The 24,177-nt window shown below is 42.2% G+C and overlaps 1 protein-coding gene across 4 annotated transcripts in view; it reads left to right on the top strand.

Moving 5' to 3' along the window:
- The window catches only part of Blnk (B cell linker), a 69,770-nt gene that overhangs the window by 13,876 nt on the left and 31,717 nt on the right, over window positions 1-24,177 (top strand). For 2 of the 4 annotated variants that reach the window (XR_007349094.1, XM_048807060.1), the window contains exons 2-5: window positions 8,322-8,387; window positions 12,159-12,208; window positions 21,637-21,674; window positions 23,962-24,133. Coding sequence is in view for 3 of the 4 variants with exons in the window: in XM_048807060.1 (XP_048663017.1) it covers window positions 8,322-8,387; window positions 12,159-12,208; window positions 21,637-21,674; window positions 23,962-24,133 (326 nt within the window). In the remaining variant the exon portion in view is untranslated. Of the gene's footprint in view, window positions 1-8,321; window positions 8,392-12,158; window positions 12,209-21,636; window positions 21,675-23,961; window positions 24,134-24,177 lie in introns of those variants that run through there. The other 2 variants (XM_015494571.2, XM_048807061.1) reach the window with 2 other exon arrangements.

The following is a 24,177-nucleotide window of genomic DNA, read 5'->3' as shown; positions in this document are numbered from 1 at the left end:
CTAATTATAACCCCAACAATGCCACAGGACTGCCAAGCTGGAGGAAGTGGGCCCCAGGAAACCAGGGCTAGAACCGGACCAGACTGTGGAAGGAGGGAGGCGGATGCTGGTCATGGAGGTATCCCACCATGTGCTAATAACCACACAGTGAAAAAATGGCCTTCTGTTTCAAAGTGATGGGTTGGTAACTGAAGACTTCGTCTTTCAATAGAAATTAGAACCCCCCTCCCCACTCTCTTTTTTGTCTCTCATTTCTCTGACTTTGCATAGGCCAGAAGGATTTTTTTAGGTGGTAAGATGGTGAGAAGAACCTCTGTCCTGAATGACAGAAGGCAGGGCTTGTGTTCAGTTTGGGTCTGTATCCTGGAATGCGACTTACTAAATGTTTGTAGAATAAATAAGACAAATAAGTGTGTCCCAGATGTGCACTTACTAAATGTTTATGGAATAAATAAGACAAATAAATGTCTTGCATAAAACAACAAATCATGACATTAAGCTTCAAGGGGGAGACTGAAAAAAAAGGAAGTAGATCAAGGTAAATAATATTTTCACAAAAATAATAATAATAAATTTGTGATAAGCTAAATATTGAAATTTAAATGAAGACAGGATCAAAATCACTATTGTTGTTTTTCTTGTCTCAGGTCCGAATACAGCCAGTACAAATTTGTCCCAGCAATATCCTCTTTGAGAGCTCTCAGCCTGGTGGCCACAAATTCCTCCTCCTACCCAGCTGACAAATGGCACTCCTAATGTCATTCCATAGCTTTTGGCACCTCACATCTCACTGTCATGGGCTTGGAGTAGGGCTCAGCAGAGCGGCATCCGTATTGATCTCCCAATCACCAGAATCCCCTGGCCCAGGCCAACCCTGATTATGACACACTCTGAGGAAAGCTCTCTTGAGGGCTTCCTGCTGTCCACTTCCTTGGCCTTTATACTAACAGGGTTTTGACACCTGTCTCCAACCCATCAGTCTCATCTTTGACTCTGTCAGTTTCATTCCAGACCCCAAACATCTCAGAAAATGTCGTCTCTGAGCCTTTGCACTTCTTGTTCCTGAACACCTGCCTTCCATTTCTCACTCTTTTTTGTTCCTGGAGATGGAATCTTTTGGTTTGGAAACAATAGAAATGAGAGGGAACCAAGTTTTGGGAGCACAGAGGGCAAAGCACCCATCAAGAGGAAGACCAGGCTGCTTCCCAAACAAAGGGAGATGTAGACATTTATTGATTTGCTGGAGTGGGCTAACGTCTGTAATTTTCCCACTAGCCAGGGGCACAATTCCAAAAGGTGCTTCTTCTTGCATGAAGCTTGAACCACTGGTGGTCACAGTCAAATTGTCTTAAGAATGGCTAAGTTACTGTTATGATTGGCACCATCATCCTGGGCGAGCATCCTGGCCTTGGGGCTCTATCCAGGCCTTATGACAGGGGTGAAGCACTTTGGGTGCTTGGGCTGCTTGTAGCTGCTGAAAAAGCATAAGTTTGGGGTAGGAAAAAACACTTTTCAGCTCCAGTGGGCAATCAACACATCTATAGGTAGAGGAAGTAGAATCTGACCCAAAAGTTAGAGCAGCAAAGAGGTCAGATATAGTCTGAAAACAAAGATGCTGAGGCTTTTCATCCTGTCCTAGCCACCCATCAGACATCTGCAGGCCCAAGTGAAAAGTCAGTGTTCTCAGCAGAAGTTCCCTTCAAGTCCTAGAGAAGTAACCGAGGCAACCATTATCATTGGATAGCACACTCATCAAAGGTGTTATCTACGGCAAAACTAGCAGGAAGCTACTAATGCATTGTCTACTGTGCAGCCTCCAAAATTAGTGATTTTTAAGTTGACTAAGAACAAGGGAAGCTGAAGGATTTATTTGCATTTTTCCCCAATGACAATTTAATCTTGCGCAAACATTCCGCTTCTGGGGTTTTATCAAGGTCTCATGATGGGTCTGATGAAAAGATCACAGGGGCAGAGAAGCAGCACACCAGGCTATGAAGGGTAATGGCTTACTTCACCCAGGGCTTTACTTCATTGTCCCAGCCTTTTGTCCCCCTAGGGTGGCCCTGACTATCTCATTCCCCCCTGAGAGAATTTTATCCCCCTTCTCTTAGGAGACAAGGAGCAAAGTTTTCTTCTGTGACTTCTTCAGGGTGACGTTCTTACATTGATCCTACCTACCTTTGAAGGTTATAGAAATCTTCCGCTCCCTGATCTGAAGGGGTCAGTGGCATGAGTTCCTGACTTGGAATGGGCTGAAGCCACCAGGCAACCATTAATTTTGTTTGAAACTGTTGAAACCTACAAGAGACAAACTTGGGCAAGTTACATAGGCAAGGGCCAAAAAGAAGAGAGAATATTGTGAGAACTGCAATTGAAAGCAGAAGGCCACCTAAGGGTCTTAACCACGAGCCAGCTGTATGACCTCCCAAATTAGTGATTTCTAAGTTGGCTAAAGAACAAAAGAAGCCACAGAGTTTGTTTCGGTTTTTCCCCAGAAACAATTTCATCTTGTGCAGACATTCTACTTTTATCAGGGTCTCATGACTGTCTGTTGAAAAGAGCAGAAGGGTAGAAAAGCAACCCAAGGGTTTATTGCATTGTCCTACCATAATGGCCCCTGAGTGTCTAGAAAGCAATAAACCAGACCTGATCCTTTTAGCAACGGTTCTCAGTCTTTGGTGTGCGCAAGGGTTGCCAGTCCTGGGGAATTTGTTGAAATACAGATTGGTGGGAACCACTTGATTTTCCCATTGGTATAGTTCAGGGCCAAGTAATTCAAACTTTTTAGACCAGATACAGGCGATCTTTAGACAGTATCTCAGCAAACACTATTTCAGAGGGCGACCTAGGAGAGAGAGAATGGGTTTGATGGCACCGAGGGACCTGGGATTCTCTCCTTCCCTGTTTCTCCTTCCTGATCCAAGGCTCCCAGAAGCCAGCAATCTGCACTGGTTCTCACACTACACTGGCTTCTCTAGGACTCCTCAGCTCTGCTTTGGTCTTCTCTCTCCTCTCTTAATTTGGAGGGTCCTGATAGACAGGACAGAGTGGCCCTTTGGTTGGCAGAGGCAGGAAAGATGGGTTTGAATGTTCTAAATACATGAAGTGGGTTAGGATAGGCAAGGATGTCTTGGATATGACCTCAAAAGCACAGAAATCAAAGACGAAAATAGATAAATGGAGTTACTTCAACCTAAAAATCTTCTGCACAGCCAAGGAAACAACCCATGGGGTGAAGAGACACTCGACGGAATGGGAGAAGATATTTGCAAGCTATACACCTGGCAAAGGGTTAATATCCACATTCAAATAATTCAAGAGCAAAAGCCAACAATCTAATTTTTAAAATATGGGCAGTAGAGCTAAATAGACTTTTCTCAAAAGAAGACAGGGAAATGAAAATCAAATCCACAATGAGATATCATCTCACTGCAGTTAGAATAGCTCCTATCAAAAAGACAAAGATAGCAAGTGCTGGTGAGGATGTGCAGAGGACGGAACACTAATGCACCGTTGCTGGGGATGGAAATTAGGACAGGTGTTATGGAATACAATATGGCTGTCCCTCAAAAAATTAAAAGTAGAACTATACTATGTTCTAGCACTCCCACTCCGGTACATATATCCAAAGGAAATTAAGCCAATATGTCAAAGAAACTTCTGCACTCCCACATTCATTGCAGCTCTATAAGAGCCAAGAAATGAAAATAACCTAAGTGTCCATCAACTGCTGAATGGATAAAGAAAACATGGTACATATATACACAATGGAATATTATTCAGCCATAAAAAGAGATGAAATCCTATCATTTACAACAACATGGGTAGAACTGGAGATGATTACGATAAGTGAAATAAGCCTGTAACTGAAAGCTCAGTCCTTGTCCCCAATGCCAATAAATGCCAATTTAATAATGAAGACATGGTTTCTGAGGAAAGGGGAAAAGAAGGTTTATTGCTTTGCTAGCAAAGGAGAAACACAGGGGATTCCTGTCCCAAAGGCTGTGACTCTCCCCATCAGGAGGAACAAGAGGGTTTTAAAGGAACTTTTCAAGGGATACATTTCAAGTGTGCTCTGGTAGGGGGTCCCAGGGTGCCCTGATGGCCTGTTAGGATTCACTTGTTAATTTGGGAGATATTAACTTCCAGATCTCAGCAGGCATCTCCTTCCTGTAGTGGTGTTTTCAAAGGCAGAACAACTAAGGGAAAAAAAGAGAACACTGTCTCCCTAATCTTGTTAAGAGAGGGGGAGAGGGGAGAAGAGAGGGAAAAAAAGACATTAAAAAAAAAAATAAGCCTACACTGGCACAGTTGCACACGCCTGTAATCCCAGCGGCTTGGGAGGCAGAGGCAGGAGGATCAGGAGTTCAAAGCCATCCTCATCAATTTAACGAGTTGCTAAGCAACTCAGTGAGACCCTGTCTCTTAAAAAAATACAAAATAGGGCTAGGGATGTGGCTCAGTGGTTGAGTGAGCCTGAGTTCAATCCTTGGTACCCAAAAACAAAAATTAAAAAAAAACAATAAATAAGCTTTAAAACAAACAAGGGCTATATTCAGAAGGTGAAGGGACCACTGTTATAAACTAGGCACAGATAGACAAATACTGTATGATCAACCTCACTTATTGTGGAATCTAAAAAAGTCATTCTCATAGAAGTTGAGAATATCTGGTGGTTACCAGAGGCTGGGGAGGGCAGGGGAAAGAGGGGGGTGGGGAAAGGCTGATCAAGGGGTACTAAGTTATGGTTTGGTCAGTATTTTATTTCCTATGAATAACAACTTACTGTGTGCTCCAAAACACCTAGAAGATATAATTTTGAATATTTTTACTACAAAGAAATGATAAGTATTTAAGGATTAGGTAATATAACCATGATATGAATACTGTGCAATGTCATAATGTATTGAAACATCACATGGTACCCAATAAATATGTTCAATTTTTATGTGTTAATTGAAAATAACTATATATATTTATTTTATATAAATGCACACGTATATAAAATGAATGAATACTCACGTATTTATTAATTTTAACTAACTTGAAATTGAACAAATTGATGGTGTTCGTATGTATGAAGTAGGAAATGCAGATTACAAAATGTCAAAGATGAACTTACTTTTGTGAACTTTGTCCATCTTTATACACAGGTAATACAAACTTGGAAGGCTTTTTAATTGAGTGATAGTGGTGGAAGTTGAATTAAGAGGGATTTTTTTTTAAAGCAGTCATGGGATTCATTTGGAAAAATAAGAGGCCCAGAATAGCCAAAGCAATCCTTAGCAAGAAAAACAAAGCAGGAGGCATCACAATACCAGACCTTAAATTATACTACAGAGCTATAGTAACAAAAAAGTGCATGATATTAAAACCAAAACAGGCAAGAAGACAAATAGAACAGAATAGAAGACTCAGACAGAAACCTACATAAGTCCAGTTAACTCATACTAGACAAAGTTGCCAAAAACATACATTTGAGAAAAGGCAGCTTCTTCAACAAATGGTGCTGGGAAAACTGGGAATACATGTAGTAGACTGAAATTTAACCCCTATCTCTCACCCTGCACAAAACTCAACTCAAAGTGGATCAAAGACCCAGGAATTAAACTAGAAACTCTGCATCTACTGGAAGGAAATGTAGACCCAACACTCCAACATGTTGGCTTCCTTAACAAGACTTCTAAAGTGCAAGAAGTAAAATCAAGAATCAATAAATGGGATGGAATCAAACTAAAAAGTTTCTTCACAGCAAAGGAAACAATCAAGAGCATGAAGAGGGAGTCTATAGAATAAGACAAAATCTTTGTCACCTATACCTCAGGTAGGGCATTAATTTCCAGGATAAACAAAGAACTCAAAAAAACTTAACACCCCAAAGACAAATAACCCAATTAATAAAGGGGCAAAGGAACTGAATAGGCACTTCACAGAAGAAGAAATACCAAGGACCAATAAATACATTGAAAAAATGTCCAACGTCTCTAGCAATCAGAGAAATGCAAATTAAAACTACACTGAGATTTCATCTCACTCCAGGCAAAATGACAATTATCAAGAATACATGAAACAATAAATGTTGGTATGGATGTGGGGAAAAGGGTACACTCATACATTGCTGGTGGGACAGCAAATTAGTGCAACCACTATTTAATCTTGCACAAACATTCTGCTTCTATGGTTTTATCAAGGTCTCATGATGGGTCTGAAAAGATCACAGGGGCAGAGAAGCAGCACACCACGCTATGAAGGGTAATTGCTTACTTCACCTAGTATGGATATTCCTCAAAAAACTAGGAATGGACCTGTCATTTGATCCACTTACACCACTCCTTGGTATATATCCAAAGGAATTTAAATCAGCATACTCCAGTGACACAGCCACATCAATGTTTATAGCAGCACAATTCACAATAGCTAAGCTATGGAGCCCTTCAACAGGTGAATGGATAAAGAAATCGTGGTACATATACACAATGAGATATTATTTTCAGCCATAAAGAAGAATGACTTTATGACATTTGCCAGTAAATGGATGGATCTATAGTCAATCATGCTAAGTGAAACAAGCAATCCCCAAACACCAAAGGTTGAATGTTTTCTCTGATATGTGGAAGCTAACACAATAAGGGGGAGGAAGAGAATTAGAAGTTCAGGGGATTAGACAAAGGGGAATGAAGGGAAGGGAGTGGGGAAGAGGAAAAGGAAAGACTGTGGAGTGATCTGACAGCCTTCCTAGGTACATGTGTGAATGCACCACAGTTAATCTCACCATTGTGTATGTCGCTAGCACTCCCACTATAGTACATATATCCAAAGGGAATGAAGTCAACATGTCAAAGAGACATCTGCACTCCCACATTCATGGCAGCTTTATAAGAGCCAAGAAATGGAAATAACCTAAGTGTCCATCAACTGCTGAATGGATAAAGAAAACATGGTACATATATACACAATGGAATATTATTCAGCCATAAAAAGAAAGTTAAACTCCATAAAACTAGAGTTCTAATTAGAATAAGACATATTCTGTGCTTGTATAATTCTGTCACAATGGACACTACTGTTATGTATAACTAAAAAGAACCAACAAAAAAGAATTCCCCCCAAAGAGTGGTTTTATAATATTATTTCCAAATTTTGATACAGTGAATACATATTACATGTATCTATTATTACAGTCTCATACAAAATTAGTTTTTCCTAAAAATCCCCTATTCTCTACCTATTCACCCCTTCTTTCCTACCCTCAAACTTGTAGAAAGCCTTGATCTTTTTATTGTCTCCAGAGTTTTCCTTTTCCAGAATGTCATTTACATAGTTGGAATTACACAATATGTAGCCTTTTCAGATTGGCTTCTTTCACTTAGACCATAGTCCATTTTTAACAAGAAGTAGTTATAAAATTGAAGGCTGTATAATTTATGTGATCGATAATAAGGGAAGGAGGAAGGAGAAAAGAAAATGAGAAGGGAAAAGAGAAAGATCATGTTGTTGTTCTGTTTTGTTTTTCCATTTAATTTTATAGTCCCCAACATCACTACATTCTAGAGCTCTGTGTTAGGAATGGCAAAATTATTCCACCCCGTGTGGGGCTCATGCAATGTGAGAGGCGTTTTGCCTGTAATCCCTTCATCTCCATCAGCAGCTTTTGCAAACCACTGAAGAGAGCAGGCAGAGCAGCCCTGGCTTTCCCAATAGCAGTGTGGGGTGGAGGATGCCAGCAATGTGACTACAAAATGAACCAACCTTCAGACACAGCGTGGTCTAAATCCATGCAGAGGAAAGTCAAGAGTCCCGTCAAGATGCAAGTCTAATAAAGCACACTCCCACATTTTGTTATCAGACTGACAACTCAGCTGATTTGTTTAAAACTTTGCACATGGGTCAGTAAGGACCTTAGTTTTCTTATGCAGTTATTTTGCTTTACTTTGGCAATTAAAAGGTTACAGTGGAAAAAGGTCTGATCTATCACAGTACAGTGGTGATTCAAGGATGATCTTCTGACCAGAGGTGTCCCAACCCCTGGGAACTTGTTGGCAATGCAAATCAGGAGCACCACAGATACACCCACATCGGAAACGAAATGTGGGAGGCAGGACCTGGCCCGCGACCATTCATTAACCCTGTAGGGGATTCTGGTGCAGTTTAAAGTGAGAACCACTGGTCTATCAGATTCTGGAATTTATTTGATGAAAAAAAAAAAAACCTGATAAAATGAGATGAAATGAGGCCGGAAATAAAGTCTTCAAATTGTTCACTTAACTAAATACAATATAATTCCTGCTATTAACATTTTTGTTTAATTTTATTTCTTACAGGCAACTTCAAAAGATGGTCCATGATATTAAGAACAATGAAGGAGGAATAATGAACAAAATAAAAAAGTAAGTGAGACTCTATTTAAATATTTATGTATTTAAATAAGTCAACCTTGCTAAGTGAGAGAAGCAAATACTTATTTATATAAAATAAGTCAACCTGTGCAACTCCCTGTTACTCCAGCAGGGAGGTGCAACCTGTTTAGCATGTCACCCACCCTTTCTTGCTGGTGGCTGGAAGCATGGGTTACATCTATGTTCTGGAAACAAGACTGTGAGTGGGCTGGTATTCAGGGGAAACTCAGGATTTCCTTCTCACCAAAGAAGAGGTGAGCAGTGCTCATTCAGGGTGCCTAGCACATGCCAAAGCAAGACACCTGAAGAAATCCAAATAAGAAGTCACAAAACTCAGCCCTCACTTTTTTGAGATGCCATAACTGTCACCTACATTTTGATTTCCACTTTTTAAATAATTTTAATTATCAGTGTTTTCAACAAGCACATGGGAAAGGAAAGCTAGAATTCCAAATCTTCCTGTACACCAAAACCCCTTAAGCTTCTTACAGAGAAAATAGAAATTCTGTGTACCTGCACTTGCCACTCAAAATCTAAGTCAAAAAGAGAGGCAAATTAATATTGTGTTCAGTTTTGTTTTGATGAAAGTAATACAGATTTGGCAGGGAGAGAGAAAAAAATGAAAGAATTCAGAATTGTTTGAAGTCAAAATTGCCCACTTCTCACAATCTTACCTTAACCCATTCCCCAGAAAGAAACATTGTCCTGAGTGAGTTCTGTGTGTGTGTGTGTGTGTGTGTGTGTGTTTGTATACATATGCATGTATATATATATACATATATATATATTCAAGCACACATATTCATGCACCAACATAGAATCTATGCACATTTCATTTTCATCATGGTATCAAGCTACATACACCATTCTACCAACTTGCTCGGTTGGATTTATTTATTTATTTTAGTGCTGGAGATTGAATTCAGGGTCAGTCAACCACTGAGCTACATCCCCAACCCTTTGGATTTTTATTTTGAATCAGGGTCTCGATAAATTGCTTAAGGTCTTACTAATTTGCTGAGTCTGTCCTCAAACTCACGATCCTCCTGCCTCAGCCTCCCAAGTTGCTGGGATTACAGGCATGCACCGCGGCACCTGGCTGTGGGTTTTATTTATTGCTTTGTCATGGACATCTTTCTTATTAGTAGGTAAACAACATCATTTTTCCAAATAGCTGATCAGTAGTCTATCATAAACATAATGAAACAAACTATATATTGGCAGACATTTTTGTAAGGGGGAGGATGTGAGTTTAAACCTTCTTGGAGGGCAGTTTGATCATATCAATAAAAAAATTTCTAGGGGTGGCATTGTGGCTCAGTGGTAGAGTGCTTGCCCTGGGTTTGATCCTCAACACCACATACAAATAAATAAATAAAGGTATTGTGTCCAACTACAACTAAAAAATAAATATTAAAAAAACTTCTAGCCATTTATTTCCATTTAACTGTCACAAATAACACTTTAATATTCTTTGCAGACTTGGAGTATATCAGTAAACTAAATTCCTGAAATAAAATTTATGAATGGAAGGAGTTGTGCCTTAAATTTTTTTTATTGCTATTACCAAATTTCCTTCCCAAAATTTTGTGCCAATGATAGTGTATAAAAAAATTTCATCTCTCTGTCTTCAGAGCAGGGTATCGTCATTCTTTTGGACTTTGCTGAACTTCAAAGTCTGAACATAAAAGTATGAAATCACTTTTGGTGGTATTTTTAGACTGAAAACTATAAATGAATCTCAATATATAATCAGTAATCATCATAAAGCAGTTAAAATGTTTTTCTGCTTGTTGGGCAATGATCATCTTATAGAGGGGAAGAATTTGTCATCCTGTTCTGGCCTATAACTGGGAGAGGTGTGTGATTATTTTCATTTCTTTCTTTCTTTTATTTTTATTTCTTATTTATTTATTTTTGGGGGAACAGGGATTGAATCCAAGGGTGCTTAACTACTGAGCCACATCCCCAACCCTTTCTTATTTTTTTATTTTTTAAATTTTGAGACAGGGTATCACTAAGTTGCTTAGGGTCTTGCTTGCTAAGTTGCTGAGGCTGGCTTTGAACTCTCAATCCTCCTGCCTCGGCCTCCCTAGCTGCTGGATTACAGGTGTGCGCCACCACACATACCTGGCTATTTTCATTTATTTCTGATACATACAGACTGTCATTCTCCATGAGAGAGCCCCACTAATCATTGTTATGATTACTGGTAATTCTAGATTAAGTGTCTCATAGTTACCAGACTTACAATCCTCCATTTCTCAATAATATGAAAGTTCTGCACAGAACGTTTCTCTGTTCCATGGTCGGTCATGTTCATGGCATGTTCACTGACAATTTCTATTTCAGACTTTCTGTCCATTGTACCCCAGAGCACTTTTACTAGACAAATCATGTTTCTTCTCAGTCTGGCAAACATGGCTGCCGTGGTCATTACCCTGGGTGAAGTCAAGGGCCCCTTGATTGAAAGTGACTTAGAATTAAGCTCTCACTTGAAGCCAAGGCGACAGGTGCTCCCTTGAAAGGCGGAAGCACAGTTGAACACACAGCTTCCTTTCTGCAAGACCATGACAGTTTTCATGGGTCTGTGGCTACATGAGCAGAGAAAGACAGTACAGCGTTGGGGTGGTGTGTAGCTGCCAGCTTCTAAGTCAAGTTCAAACCACTCCTTTTATTCCCAACCTGTAGTCAGTGACCAGCAGTTCTTTCTTGAGCTTGGTCTTTATTGAGAAATGATTTAGGGTTGTTAAAATACCCTTTCTTTCCTTCTATATAATGGTGGCAATAGTGGATAATAGTTGGTTTGTGTGTTTTGAATTTTTACTGTTTCATGAACTGACCTGAGCACCAGACCCAGATTTTTTTCCCCCCTGAGACACCTTGGCCAATTTTTCCCTCCAGATCTTATCATAAGTTTAATGATAATATTTTCCCAGCATACTCTGTTGCCTCGTGAGGAGAATTGAATGAAATAATAGATATGAGAGACTATGGGGGGCACTCAAGAATGTCTATACAAATATTAATGTTTTTCTTGGCAAAATAATCATTCTAGTTTGTAAAGTTTTTTCTTGTTTTAATCAAACATGAATTTCTGTGCTATGTTTTTTGAAAAAATAAATTTTATATATAATGGTTACCCTGTACTGCTTATATAAAGGGATATGATATTTTAGTCAGACAAAGCTACTGGATATAAACTTTGTGTATGTATTTAAAATTCCATTAAGCAAGCCATTCTTAAATAGAATGGGTAATTATTATAAAAATAATAATCTACTATAAACCTTACATCTTGAGATACTCGGTGCTCACTTATTTGTCATGTTTTTAATTGGCCCCAAAATAATTTTGGCCTAATATAACTAAAGTGCTATTATAGCTGATTTTTGTCCTCTTATTTAAAGCATTTGTAAACTATTAAAATACAGCTCATCTTCTCTTACCTTCCTAGCAGCCAGCCAACTCTTATCTTCCTTGAACCTCTGACTCAGTGCTTACTGACCTTCTGACCTCTCAAAGTCCCTTGACCACCCGACTCCACCAAGTCAAGGCCACATGGTGCACTGGGGAGCTCGGGAGGGGTGGGAAACCTCTGACCAGTGGCTTCGCTATGTTTATAGCACATTAAATCCTTCAGTGTGATGGATCCAAAGAGGACTTTACTCTGTCATTCATTTGTTCTCTCTATGTATATTGTGTGCATTGGCAAGAGTTGTCCTACCCACTGACCCTTGGTCTAATGGATTTTATCTACAGGTTGAAAGTCAAAGCACCTCCAAGTGTTCCTCGAAGGGACTATGCTTTAGGTAAGAGTATTTCTAAAATACTGTGACTGATTTTTGACTAATTTAATGTTTATATATTTTTTTTGTTGGAGAGGGAAATATGTTCTACTCATTTGAAAAAAAAAAAAAAAGATGCCGATTTTGATTTCAAGAATGACCCAACCCATTAGACATTTGACTGTAGTGCAGATATAGCACTCCCCTGTCCCTCCCTCCCTCTATTCATCCATCTCTTCAGCTACTTATCATCTATTAGGCATCTTGCATGTCCCAGGCATATACAAGGTCTTAAGTAGAAACAGGGTTAAACAAGTTAGCTACAGTCTCCACACTCATAGAATTTATGTCTAGAAGGGAAGATAGCTGATGTTAGAAGTAATTACAATTCTGTGTGGGATGGAAAGTGTGTAGCAGAGGGACCTAATCTAATCTGTGATAGGTGATGCAGGGAGGGACATCTTCCTCCGCAAAAAGTTGTTTAAATGCATACTTGAGGGAGGTTGAAAGGTTGAGGGAATAAATTGTTGATTGCCTGTGATGACTCAGTCTTCTCTGAGTTTAGCCTACAACCCCATTCCAGCTAGCATCAACTTTGGTGGGAGAAGGTTTAGTTTTGTGAACAAAGTAAAATATCCAACACACTTTCCTTTCCTAGAGAGATGGGAAGATAAGTCTAAAATCTTGATCTATAGCATTAAGTTTAAAGATGATATGTCTATACATTCCTCAGTGAAAACCACAGAATTTGGGCTGAGATTATGGCTCAGTGGCAGAGTATTTGCTTAGCACATATGAGGCACTAGGTTCAATCCTCAGCACCACATAAAAATAAATAAATAAAATAAAGATATTATGTCCATCTACAACTTAAAAAATATTTAAAAAAGAAAGAGAGAGAAAGTCACAAGATTACAGACATCCTTCATCATTCTTCCTCTGTGGGACCGTAGCTAAAACCAAATCATAATCTTAAGTGATGATCACTTTTTTTTTCTGCCACTGATCAAGAGAGCAATGAATAATATAGTTGAGTTCTTCTTATCACGTAGAGAAATTCCAACGTACCCAAGTCTAGTCACTAATTCATAGCATTTTCCCTAACTCACAGAGTATTTTTTTGACTTCACCAACCAGTCAGGAGGTTGAGAGTTGATTAGGGGATCCTATGTAGTTTGGAACTACAGGACAGGATCCTGTCCTGTGCTTTACAATTTACCTAATCCACAAGTCAAGAAAGCTTGGTTAAATGAGAACAAATGCATTCTTCTATCCAAGTTCTGAAGAAAGAAAGAAAAAAAAAAGAACGAAAGAAAGAAAGCAGATCAGAACTGTCAAGTATCTAAATAGGTTTGATGGAAAAATTATGAAATTATGGCTTCTTGGGATTTAAAAGAAACTCCAGAGTTTATATAAGACTTAAACCCTACTCCACTACCGCGTCCCTTCACAGAGGAAGTCCAGTTTTTGCTCAAACACCTGCAGTGATGGTTTCTCAAACCTGTGTGGTCCAGTGAGGGATGGACAGCCCTGGTTGGACATGGATGGGATTCATTTCCTGTGGGTTCCTGTGTCTATCCTAATGGCCACACAACACAAATCTTTAACTAATAAAGACAGTAGAAACAGTTGTTCTGTGCAACTCCAAAGCACCAAATTGAGAGTTAGGACATTTGGATAGTTTCTTCCTTCGAATAAACACCTCCAGGTGCTTCTGCTGTTCCCACAGGCTTGGACTCACTCAACAAATATTTTATAAGTGTGTCCCTTGTGACTCTCACTGAGCTAGATATGGAATAGGGAACAGAATATAGTCTCTGACCTTCAGGTGCATAATGACTAGTGGGAAGTCAAATAATGCACCAGACTGCAAGCAGATAGTGTCATTTCCCAAGCATGGTAACTGCTATGAAGGAAAATGGCAGGTGCAATGATGGGAGTCTGTTTGGATCTTCCAGTGCCAACCCTATGCACATCTATGGAAACAGATCTTTGGGGCCAGCAGCCCTGTGTTGAATTGAGCCCTTCCTAAAATTCCCTGGCTTTAGGAATTTGCATCTTCCAATCTTCTTGATGCTCCAAAGTGTTCTTTCTTGACCTCAGATATCTGCTCTCTCCCCTGAAATACTCCAAATAGTCTTGATATCAGTGCCTTTATGCGAGATGTCTCTTGGAACACAGAAACATGGCCCAACTTAGAAGACGGGTTTTCTAAGCTCTTTCTCTGTAGCCTGGCAACAGCAACAGAATATACAAACTTGTCAGAAATATACTATTGCTCGGCTGGTGCAGTGGTGCATACTTGTGATCCCAGCTTACTCAGGAGGCTGAGGCAGGAGGATTGCAAATCTGAGGTCCACCTGGCAACTTAGTGAGACCCTGTCTCAGAATAAAATGGAAAAGGGGCTGAAGATTTAACTCAGTGGTGGAGTACTTGCCTAACATGTGTGAGGCTTTGGGTTCAATCCCCAGTAACACTTAAAAGGGAGAGAGAGAAATCTCAGTTCTGCATTATGACCACTGCCTAAGAATGGGCATTTTAATAAGAACTCATGCAGATTAAAGTTAAGAGATCTTGCTATAAACTGCTATCTTTGTCCTTATCGATTCTCCCAACGTGAAAGACAAGTGGGTCCCCCCAAATCCATTGAGTCCAGAATCTCCGAAGTTCAGGGATTCTTACTATTTGCTTTGCCAATAAAGTCTGGCCCAGACTCTCTGCTCTTACGCTCAATTCCTGGAAACTGTCTTTTGGCAAAATCAACATCACCATCTGCAGATAGTGTCCCCCCAGCCCTCTCTCCCTCGCCCCTATTCAAGTCTCAGGAGCATTTCCAGCTGCTTCCCCTGAGCCACAACTCCCTGCCAGCTGCATGCTCAGGGCCTCAAAAATCAGCCCTGAAGCTCCTTCTGCACCCAGGGAGTCTTCAAGGACCTCTGCGATCCCAGTGCTGGAATATCTGAGCCCACCAGACCCCCGAACCTGGGAGGCCAGACTACTGCTCTCCAGAGACCTGAGGAGACATAGTCCCCACCTGTTTCCCCCAGACACTGGAATTATGTTCTGTTTTCAGTCCTGGAGGGAAATGGCTTGCCTAATCCCTCTAAGCCAGGAGTAGGTTGACGTTAGTGATTCTGACTTCCCCGGGGCAGCTGGTGGGCAGAGCTAGCGTCCAGCTAAAAGTTGTTAAGAGAGTTGTGATAGTTCCTCCCCTACTTAGACTGCAGAACAAAGCTCGAGGTAACTAAATAATGGAGACCTGAGGTTTCAGGTTCAGACCCACCAATCCTGACTGCAGGGACCTCATGGTTGGCCCTCTCTGTTGGTCTCAGGGAGCTGGCTTGACTGTGGGAAGGAAGAAATCCCAAACTTGTGGGTATTTACTCTGCTCTGGGCATTATGCTAAGCTCCTTACCAGTATATCTCATTTAATCTTCCCACAAACACCATTATGCAGAAATTACTGTCTCAGTCTTGCAGATGAGCAAACTGCATCTCAGAGACATTAAATAACCTGCCCAAGGTAACTACAGCCACTAAGGGGGGAACCCAACTCAGTCTCTTTCTACTGCTTCTCCCTTTGACCCAAGCTAAGAGGTTTACACTTTTCTAGAACATGTATTATTGTTCTGAAGGCACCAGGCCCTGACATTAACCACCCCAAGACCTGCTTCCCAGTTCCTGAGCCTTCACAGCTGAACTGTCTCCTACATCTTTGAAATGTGAGATCTGGCTTGGGACACAGGTCAGGGGACGCTTCTTCAGAGCTTTTGAGGGTCATTGCAGAAGCCCCCTGGTCACTCCACAAACCCCTGTCGGGCCCAAACTGAACAAGGCCTCTTTTCTTGTACCATTGGCCCCTGATCTCCAGGGGCTGTTGTGACATTTCAGGAGATCCATCTTCTTCTCCTTCTCTTGCTACTGATGCTACGTAGGGAGGGGATCAGAGCAATTATAAGAAAAAGACTCCGTTAGTACATTCATCATGAAAAACAGTATGAAAGTTCCTCAAAATATTAAAAATAGGAACTTGGGGTGTATCTCAGTGGCGGAGCATTTGCCTAGCATGTGTGAGGCTCTAGACTCTATCACCAGTATAGAAAAAAGGAAGGAAGGAACAAACGGATGAACTACCCTATTATCTTACTACTGTGTGTGTGTGTGTGTGTGTGTGTGTGTAAAATGAAATCAATATGCTGAGACATTCACATGCCCATATTTAATTTAGCATTATTCATAAGATCCAAGAAATGGAAACAGCCTGAGTGTCCATCAACTACTAAGTGGATAAAGGAAATGTGGTACCTGTACACACGGTGGAATACTCTTCAGCCATAAATAAACAACGAAGTCCTGTCCTCGCAGCAGCCCTGAGGGAACTAGAGATCATTGTGCTCATTATTAGCCAGGCACAGAAAAATAAGTACCAGGATCTCATTCAGACATGGAATCTAGAAAAGCTGATTTCACAGCAGTTGACACTAGAATGGTGGTTTCCTGAGGCTGGGGGAGTAGGGAGAAGAGAGGGATGGGGAGGGGTTGACCACCAGGTGCTCATTCACCATTAGATAGAAGCAAGAAGTTCTGGCTGCCGCAGAGTAGGATGGCTCCAAATAGCAACCGTGTACAGTACATTTCAAAAAGCTAGTAGAAAGGATGTTGATAGTTTTTATTACAAAGAAATGGCAAATGTTTGAGGGGATGGTTTACCCTGATTTAAATATTATACAATATATAATGCATCAAAAGTCACATTACCCCATCAATATGTATTATTTTTACGTTTTTATGTGTCAGTTAAAAATAAACTTAATTTAAAAATAAAAAAAAAATTCCTCCCACTCAAAAAATTAAATTAAATTAAATTAAATAAGTGTTTATTTGTTCAAAAAGAAAAAAGAAGGAAAGGGAAAAGACTCCCAGGGGCACTTTTGGGTAAATGCCCACCACAGATGCAGAAGGGACACAGCCATCCTTGTCCACTAGAGAAGTGAGACCTAACACTGCTCCTGCCATGCCCTGCCCTGGCATCCTGCCCAGGCCAGCATTTTCTCAATTTTCTATGTCCTTGTTTATGCTCTGATGCACGGGTACGGCGAAACCAATGCAGAGGGCTGCGGTATTCAGGATGAGTCCTGCCCAGGGAACTAAGAGTAGAAGAAGGAAACTTGGACTCAAAGGTGTTTTAAAAACTTAGAAGGTTCTCAAGGATCACCCAATCCACACTTCTCATTTTAGGGATAACTGGAGACCAGAGAGGCAAAGTAACCACCTAAGGTACACAGTGAGGTCCCAGCTGAGCCAGGACTGTAGGCCCCATTACTGTACCCTACTTCCCTGCGGATGATTCCTTGAAAGATGAATAAACATACAGACAGAGGAAGTTCCTAAGTGTTAAGTATTTAGACACCTCTCCTAGCCAGCCTGGCCCTGGCCTTGTCCTCTGCCTCTATACTAAATCACATCACTCTCTTCCCTCAGGGTGGTGCTTGGTGGAACAGGCCTCTACTGTCTCCCCATAGGCTCTGTGGTTTCTTTAGCTCCCTGCATCTATCCCCACACCACTGCCAGCTGACTGCCTGCCTCCCTTCCTCTTTCCCTTTGGCTTCCGGAGTGCCACCACCAGCTCTGTAGGGGAGGAAATGTGCAGGGTCCAGTGGTCCAGAGCATGGCCTGCAGAGCAGGATTGAGGACCCAACTGAGGCCAAGACACCTCAGGCATCTGCTCTAGGGTCTCTGGCCCTCCTGGGTACTCGGGACCCAGAGGCTGGATTCCCACCTGCGCTTTCCCCACTGTGCTCCAGCCTCACCACAGGGCTGTCCTTCCAGCCATCTCTCCCCAGTCTCAGAATCCCAGTCTGAACAGCCCTCATGTCTTCAAAGCCACCCTCATCAGCTGCTCATCGCAGGGTGCACCGTGGCTGACAGCCCGTCTAGCTCTGTGTTACCACTCAGCATAGCTTCCTGTGCCTCCTTGTGGAGGTCCCTTCCTGTCCACTGGCTCAGCCCTCCTCTAGGACTGACACATAAGCCCCTGCTTAGCCAGTGGAGGAAGATGCCCCCCTGGAATCCTGCCCATCCTTCAAAGTCCCTCTCGGTCCTACATCCAGCATTCAGCCAGGTGCACCTCATATGCAACGCGCCTCTCTCTGAGCTTTCCCAGAACCTGGCAAAGAGTCCAGGTGCCACATGCTAATCAAGAAATTTTACCTTACTGTGGACTGTGCTCCATCTAATGCGTGATCGTGCTTTCAGTCTTCAGGTCTTTTATTTCCATTATGCATGTGCTTTGGTGTGAAGACCTTGGACTTTGGGGTCATTTAGGACGGACTGCAATCCTGGCTTTGCCCTCTGAGCACTGTGTGAACTTGGAACAGCTTTGCAACTTTCCTGAGCCTCTGAGCCTCTGATCCTTGATGTAGAAAAAGAATCTACCCTTTAAGATTTTCTAAGAATTGCAGAGAATGCAAATTTTCTTTTTACAACATTCATTGAACCCTTACTCTGTCAGATACTCTTCTGAGCACTTTGCAATATTCTTTCATTTTCATTCCCTCAAAACTGCGAAAGAGACTATAACCAATGTCCAGATTAGTGCCGAGGAAACAGGCTCTGATGTTAAGCAACTTGGCCAAGACCATGTTGCTGCCAGGTGGCAGGCTCAGGGCTCTGAGGTAGGCAGTCTGACCCCAGCACCCAACCTCAACCCCCTGTGTCTTGGTCCAGAGCAGGCACAGTCACTCCCAGGTGCCTCCCAGTACCTGGTGCTGTCCCATAGGTCAGGTTGAGCATGGGAGTCCTGATTGCCTGGGCCAGGCAGGCAGAGGGTTCCCTCCATTGTACACCATGGGATTCTGACATGAAAAATGGAGCATAAGCCCATAAGTCCCAGAAAGGACACACTGGGAAAGGCTTTGCCTGACAAGGTGGCCTGACCAGGATATTAGCTCTCTGGGTGGGGCTGTGTAAACACACACACACACACAATTAAACCACTGGCCCAGAGCTAACAGGAACTTAATCCTCCCCAACATTTTAGCCAATACACTAGAGGCTTTCTTGGGTCCATTTGTCTGTGGTGGCCATACTGCATGATTGTCCCTAGGGCAAATTAGTATTGGTGGTGTTTTGAGGGCTTATTGTGACATTTGCAATATCCAAGGCAAAAATAAAATTAATCCTCATTGTTTGCCAGGTTTTGCAAAGCACTTTACAGGTATTGTATACTTGATTCTCCCTAAAACATGAGGCAGTCCCTATTATTATTCCTGTTTTACAGTGAGAAAATTGAGCCTTGAATGATATTAAATCCTTGCTCCAAGGCCAAGCAGCTAGTACAGAGCAGAGCCGGGATTTGAACCCAGACTGCGTGGTTCTAAAACCACCACCTGCACACTTTGGGAGGCTCCCTGACTCACCAGAAAGCCAGCCATGACTTTGGGTCTAGTACTCTAGGTCATGGCCGGTAAGGTTGTGACTTTGCAAGCATAGTACTGTGAATTGCCCTTGGACTAGACAGAAGTAGCTAGGTGGGTGGGATGCCATCAGTAACCTCTACCTCAAGGCCCCTTTTACCTTTTCTTGCCTCCATTGTGCCAAGATGTCTGGACTGGATCATTCTTGCTTTCCCTGGTTTTATTTAAATGCTCAGTGGAGCGCTAGGCAGTTCACATGAGATATCAGCAACAGGGGCCAACACAGGTAGCCTGGCCTCCAATTCATCCCCTATATTCACCAATCATGAGGGTTTTTTGCAACCTCTCTAAGAGAGGCCCAGACCTCTTAATTATAAAACAGAGACAATAACCACACATACCCAGTGTTATTATCAGGATAGACTTTTATAACATTAGCCTAGCACCCAGACCATAGGAATCCATTATTATCATCCTGATTTTCATTTGACTCACTTATTAGTTCATACTTTGACCAGTGCATGCAGTTCAAATGCAAAACACCATCCAAATACAAAGATAAGTTAGATAAGCCTTGCTTTTCAGTCCAGAGAGACACAAACAACCTAATTATAGCCCAGGAGAGGGTGAAGTGCTTATGACTTCAAGGCACCAAAAGAGATGCAAGGGGCATGCAAGAGGGCCCAGAAGAGAGGGCAAATGATTGTGTCAAGAGGTTCTGGGGAAGACTTTATTGGGGAGGAAGGATAGGAATTTCCAAGGAGGAAGGACGACAGGCTAGGGAACGGCATGAGCGGAGCAGAGAACTTCTGAAAGCACACACTCCCGGGAGCAAGCTTCCTGGTGCCACGGTAAGCAGGAATGGAAGGCTGCAGCAAGAAAAGTCCAAGGAGGGACAGTGGGCGGAGCATTTGAATGTCTCGATGCAGAACCTTGATTTTATTCCATAGGAAGTCACGATGATCCTTGAAAAGGGAACAGCATGGTCCAATCTTTGTTTCAAGAAAACAACCAGAAACTGAAGGACAGATGAGTTAGAGAAGAAAGATAATGAGATAGATAGAGGAACTGGTTAGATGATTACTGCAACTACATTCACCCAGTGGTAAAGTAGACCCTGACTCACTGAGAAAAGGCTCAGCAAATCTGATTTAGGAAGATGAGGCACTGGATTTCATACAGGCATTGTCTAAAGGTTTCTATTGAAATGTCAAAACAAAAACAACTTACCATCTATGGTCAGTTTATGTGATGGGGTAGATGCTAAACTCAAAATGTGTTTTGGAGGAGAAATATTCAGACCTTCCTTATTCTTTAAATTTATAAGTTACTTTAGGCCCACAGCCTGTCACATTCATTTGTATGTCCCCTACAGACCCCAGGACATTGACTGCAATATGGTTTGGGGGTTCAGAGAAAGAGCTTTGAAGTCAATCTGCAGGGTTCTGCTCCTGCCCTTTACTCTCTCTGCCTTTTACTCTCTGACCTTGGACACATGAGTTATCTGCTCTAGGCCTCAGTTTCCTTACAAGATTTTTGAGGATGCCAAAAAGGTGCAAAGCTCTGATAACATTGCTTGGTAAAAGTAAAGCACTGGATTATTATTATTATTTTTTTTAACAACAACAAAATCAAACTTAGAATCAGGATGAGAATTAAGACCTGTCTCCCTGTGCAGTGCTCTTCCTACTCCATGTTGATTCACATACTGATCCAAAGAAAGCCTTAGAAGCCATGGAATGGACTGCAGGTCTCTACTGAGTTGTTCTAAGGCCCCAGAAGTGTCCCTTGACAAAGACAGGCACAGGTCAGAAGCACCTTGGCTCTGCTCCAGTGGAACTTTATGATTTGAGAATCAATTAAAAAAAAAAACTAAAAAATAAATGAACATCTGACTGCAATAATTATTTAAGGCTAAGAAAAAGGCACCAGGAGGCCCCAAGAAAGGGAATGCAGGTGTGGGGACTTGAGGACAGGCTGGAGCTGGCCAGCTGAGGTTTATGCTTATACACTCTGTGTCCTTCATACCATTTCAGAGAGTCCTGCTGACGAGGAGCAGTGGTCAGATGACTTTGTAAGTATTTGCTCCGGGGTCTGGGAGGATACCAAGGCCCTGTGAGAGGCCTTGCAGAGGAATTGTTTCTGAATTATTCGCTGGTGTTCAGCTGCACCTCACAGGAAGAGGGCAGGTCTGGAAAGGCAACCTGCAGACGAGGCAGAAGTGAGCTCAGGATGGCCGGCTTGACCCAGCACTCACTATGTGCCAGGCTAAGAACTTGACCTTCCTTGTCTCATTTAATTCTCACCTCGGCCCTAACGAGATTTTCAGTGCTGTCACCACACAGCCAAAATAGATGTTAAAATGTTTAAGGATTTCTCTATCCGTTGGTAAATGCCTCTGCCCTACATTCCCTTGTGTTCTGTCACCTCCTGACCCCTGTCCTGGAGCCCAAACACACTAAGAAAGAGTTAATACCTACAGAAAAGTACCTCCAGGACCAACTATGGAAAGTGTCAGTAACTTGCAGTTCCAAATTCAAACCCAGGCCCTCAGAGCTCACAACCAGACTCACAACCACTGAGGTGGCTACTGTGACCTGGAGGACATTATCAGAACTCTGGGAACCACAGAGTAAGAGAGAGGGAACAGGCCATGGAGACATTGGTAGGTGGTGTGCCAGAATGAATTGTGGACCTCCCCAAGGTATTGTCACAATTGCAAGAGCCCCCGAAGCCACTTGTCTCTTAGGTTGAGTCTTGTGTGGACAAGATGTCCTTCCTCACAAAAATTAATCCTAATGCACATCAAATTCATTTAGAATGCCACCCTGATCCAATCTGAGTTTCAGATATACAGAGACTCCAAGAAGGCTCCACACACCTAGGCACCCACTTCCCAGAGAAGAAAATGGAAGCTGAGAATTAAAATGATTTTCCCTCTGTCAATCAGTGGCCAGTGGAATGAGAACCCAGGAGGCAGACTCCATGTAGGCAGCAAAATCAGGCCTGAGCCCAGTTCTGGGCTGTATATACCACCTGGAGCTTATACAGCCATAGGATATAGCAGTTCCCCCTTTTTCAACCACAGAAAAAGAAAATAAAAATGAGGGGAAGAGGTGATTTCCCTACCAGCCACTTGGGTTTGGAGTCCCTCCCAGAGAGCTCTCTGCAGCTGCTGATCCCCAGACGTGCTGCAGCTGCGCCCCCTTCTGGCTGCATCACAAGGCTGCATCTGCAGCAAAACAAAGAAGCCCAGTGGTCTACATCCAGAGGAGAGAGAAAATGGAATTCTCGGGCTGAATAAAAAGCACACAGTGGGGGCATAGAAAACACAAGTAAAACCAGCTTGGAGATGAGGGAATGACTTGCCTCAAAGTCAAAAAACCAAAATGAAGATACCAGCTGTAACAAGAATTAAGTAAACATCCACTCACCATTACTTTTCGTGTAGTGGTCCAACATTGCACACAGGATAAAATCCAAGCTTGTTCTTAAAGCCTCCAGGTCTGCCTGAGGAATTCCTGTTATAAAAATTGCAAGTGAAAGGAAATAAGCTAAAAAAGCAAGTTCCCCATCCATTCATTGGAAATCCATGTGTGGATGGATCATGCATTGTGATAGGCAGTGGGAAGGGAGGTGGATGCAGAGGTCAGAAGACCTCTGAAGTCTGAGTCAAACATCTCCTCCAAACTATTGTATACATAAATGGTACCTAGATAAGCTATCTATGGAAAACGTTTACAACAAGCTATTCCCTGTGTCAAGGGAGAGAAGAGTCTAGAAAGACTTCATCTTCACTGTTTGAGCATCAGACCATACCAGTGTATTTTAATGTGGGTTTAAAATGTGTATTTTTAAAAAAGGAAAAGAAAGAAAGAGACTGGATTCTGAATGTGTTTCAGGTCTAGACTCCTCTCTTCCCCTGGCTTATTAGCTCTGCTTAAAACAAAACAAAACAACCCACATCCCCTCAAAGACATCTGTGTTGTTTTCTGGGGCATCCCCTCACCTTCTCCTATTTTCTCGGCATTTATGATAGAAAGAACCTATTGGTTATTTTATTTATAGATTGGGTTCTTTTTCTGTCTTTTAAAAATGTATTTTATCTTCTGTTCTTGGCCTACAAATAGAGTCTCAGTCACCCTCATGTTTAAATAGTGTGCTGCAGGGGTTAAGAGAACAAGCTCTGGAGGGAGGAAGGTGTGGCTCAGACCCCATTTTGCCTCTTGTTAGCTGCCTAACCTTGCAAGGTCAGCATCTCTCAGCCTTGGCTTACCCATCACTACACTGGGGGAACCACTTTGACCTGCGATGGTAGGAATTGTGCTGGTGACTAAGGGACACAGGTACACTGAGCGTAGTGTCTACATTTGCAGGACAGCGACTATGAAAATCCAGATGATCACTCAGACTCAGAGATGTACGTGATGCCTGCAGAGGAGAATGGGGATGATAGCTATGAGCCGCCTCCAGCCGAGCAGGAAACGAGGACCATCCATCCTGCCCTGCCCTTCACCAGGGGCGAGTATGTAGGTAAGGCCACCCCCCACCCCAACACACACACACACACACACACA

This window comes from Marmota marmota, unplaced genomic scaffold, assembly GCF_001458135.2.
Source record: "Marmota marmota marmota unplaced genomic scaffold, marMar, whole genome shotgun sequence".
Lineage (NCBI taxonomy): Eukaryota > Metazoa > Chordata > Mammalia > Rodentia > Sciuridae > Marmota > Marmota marmota.
This window is presented reverse-complemented; position numbering and strand designations above follow the sequence as displayed.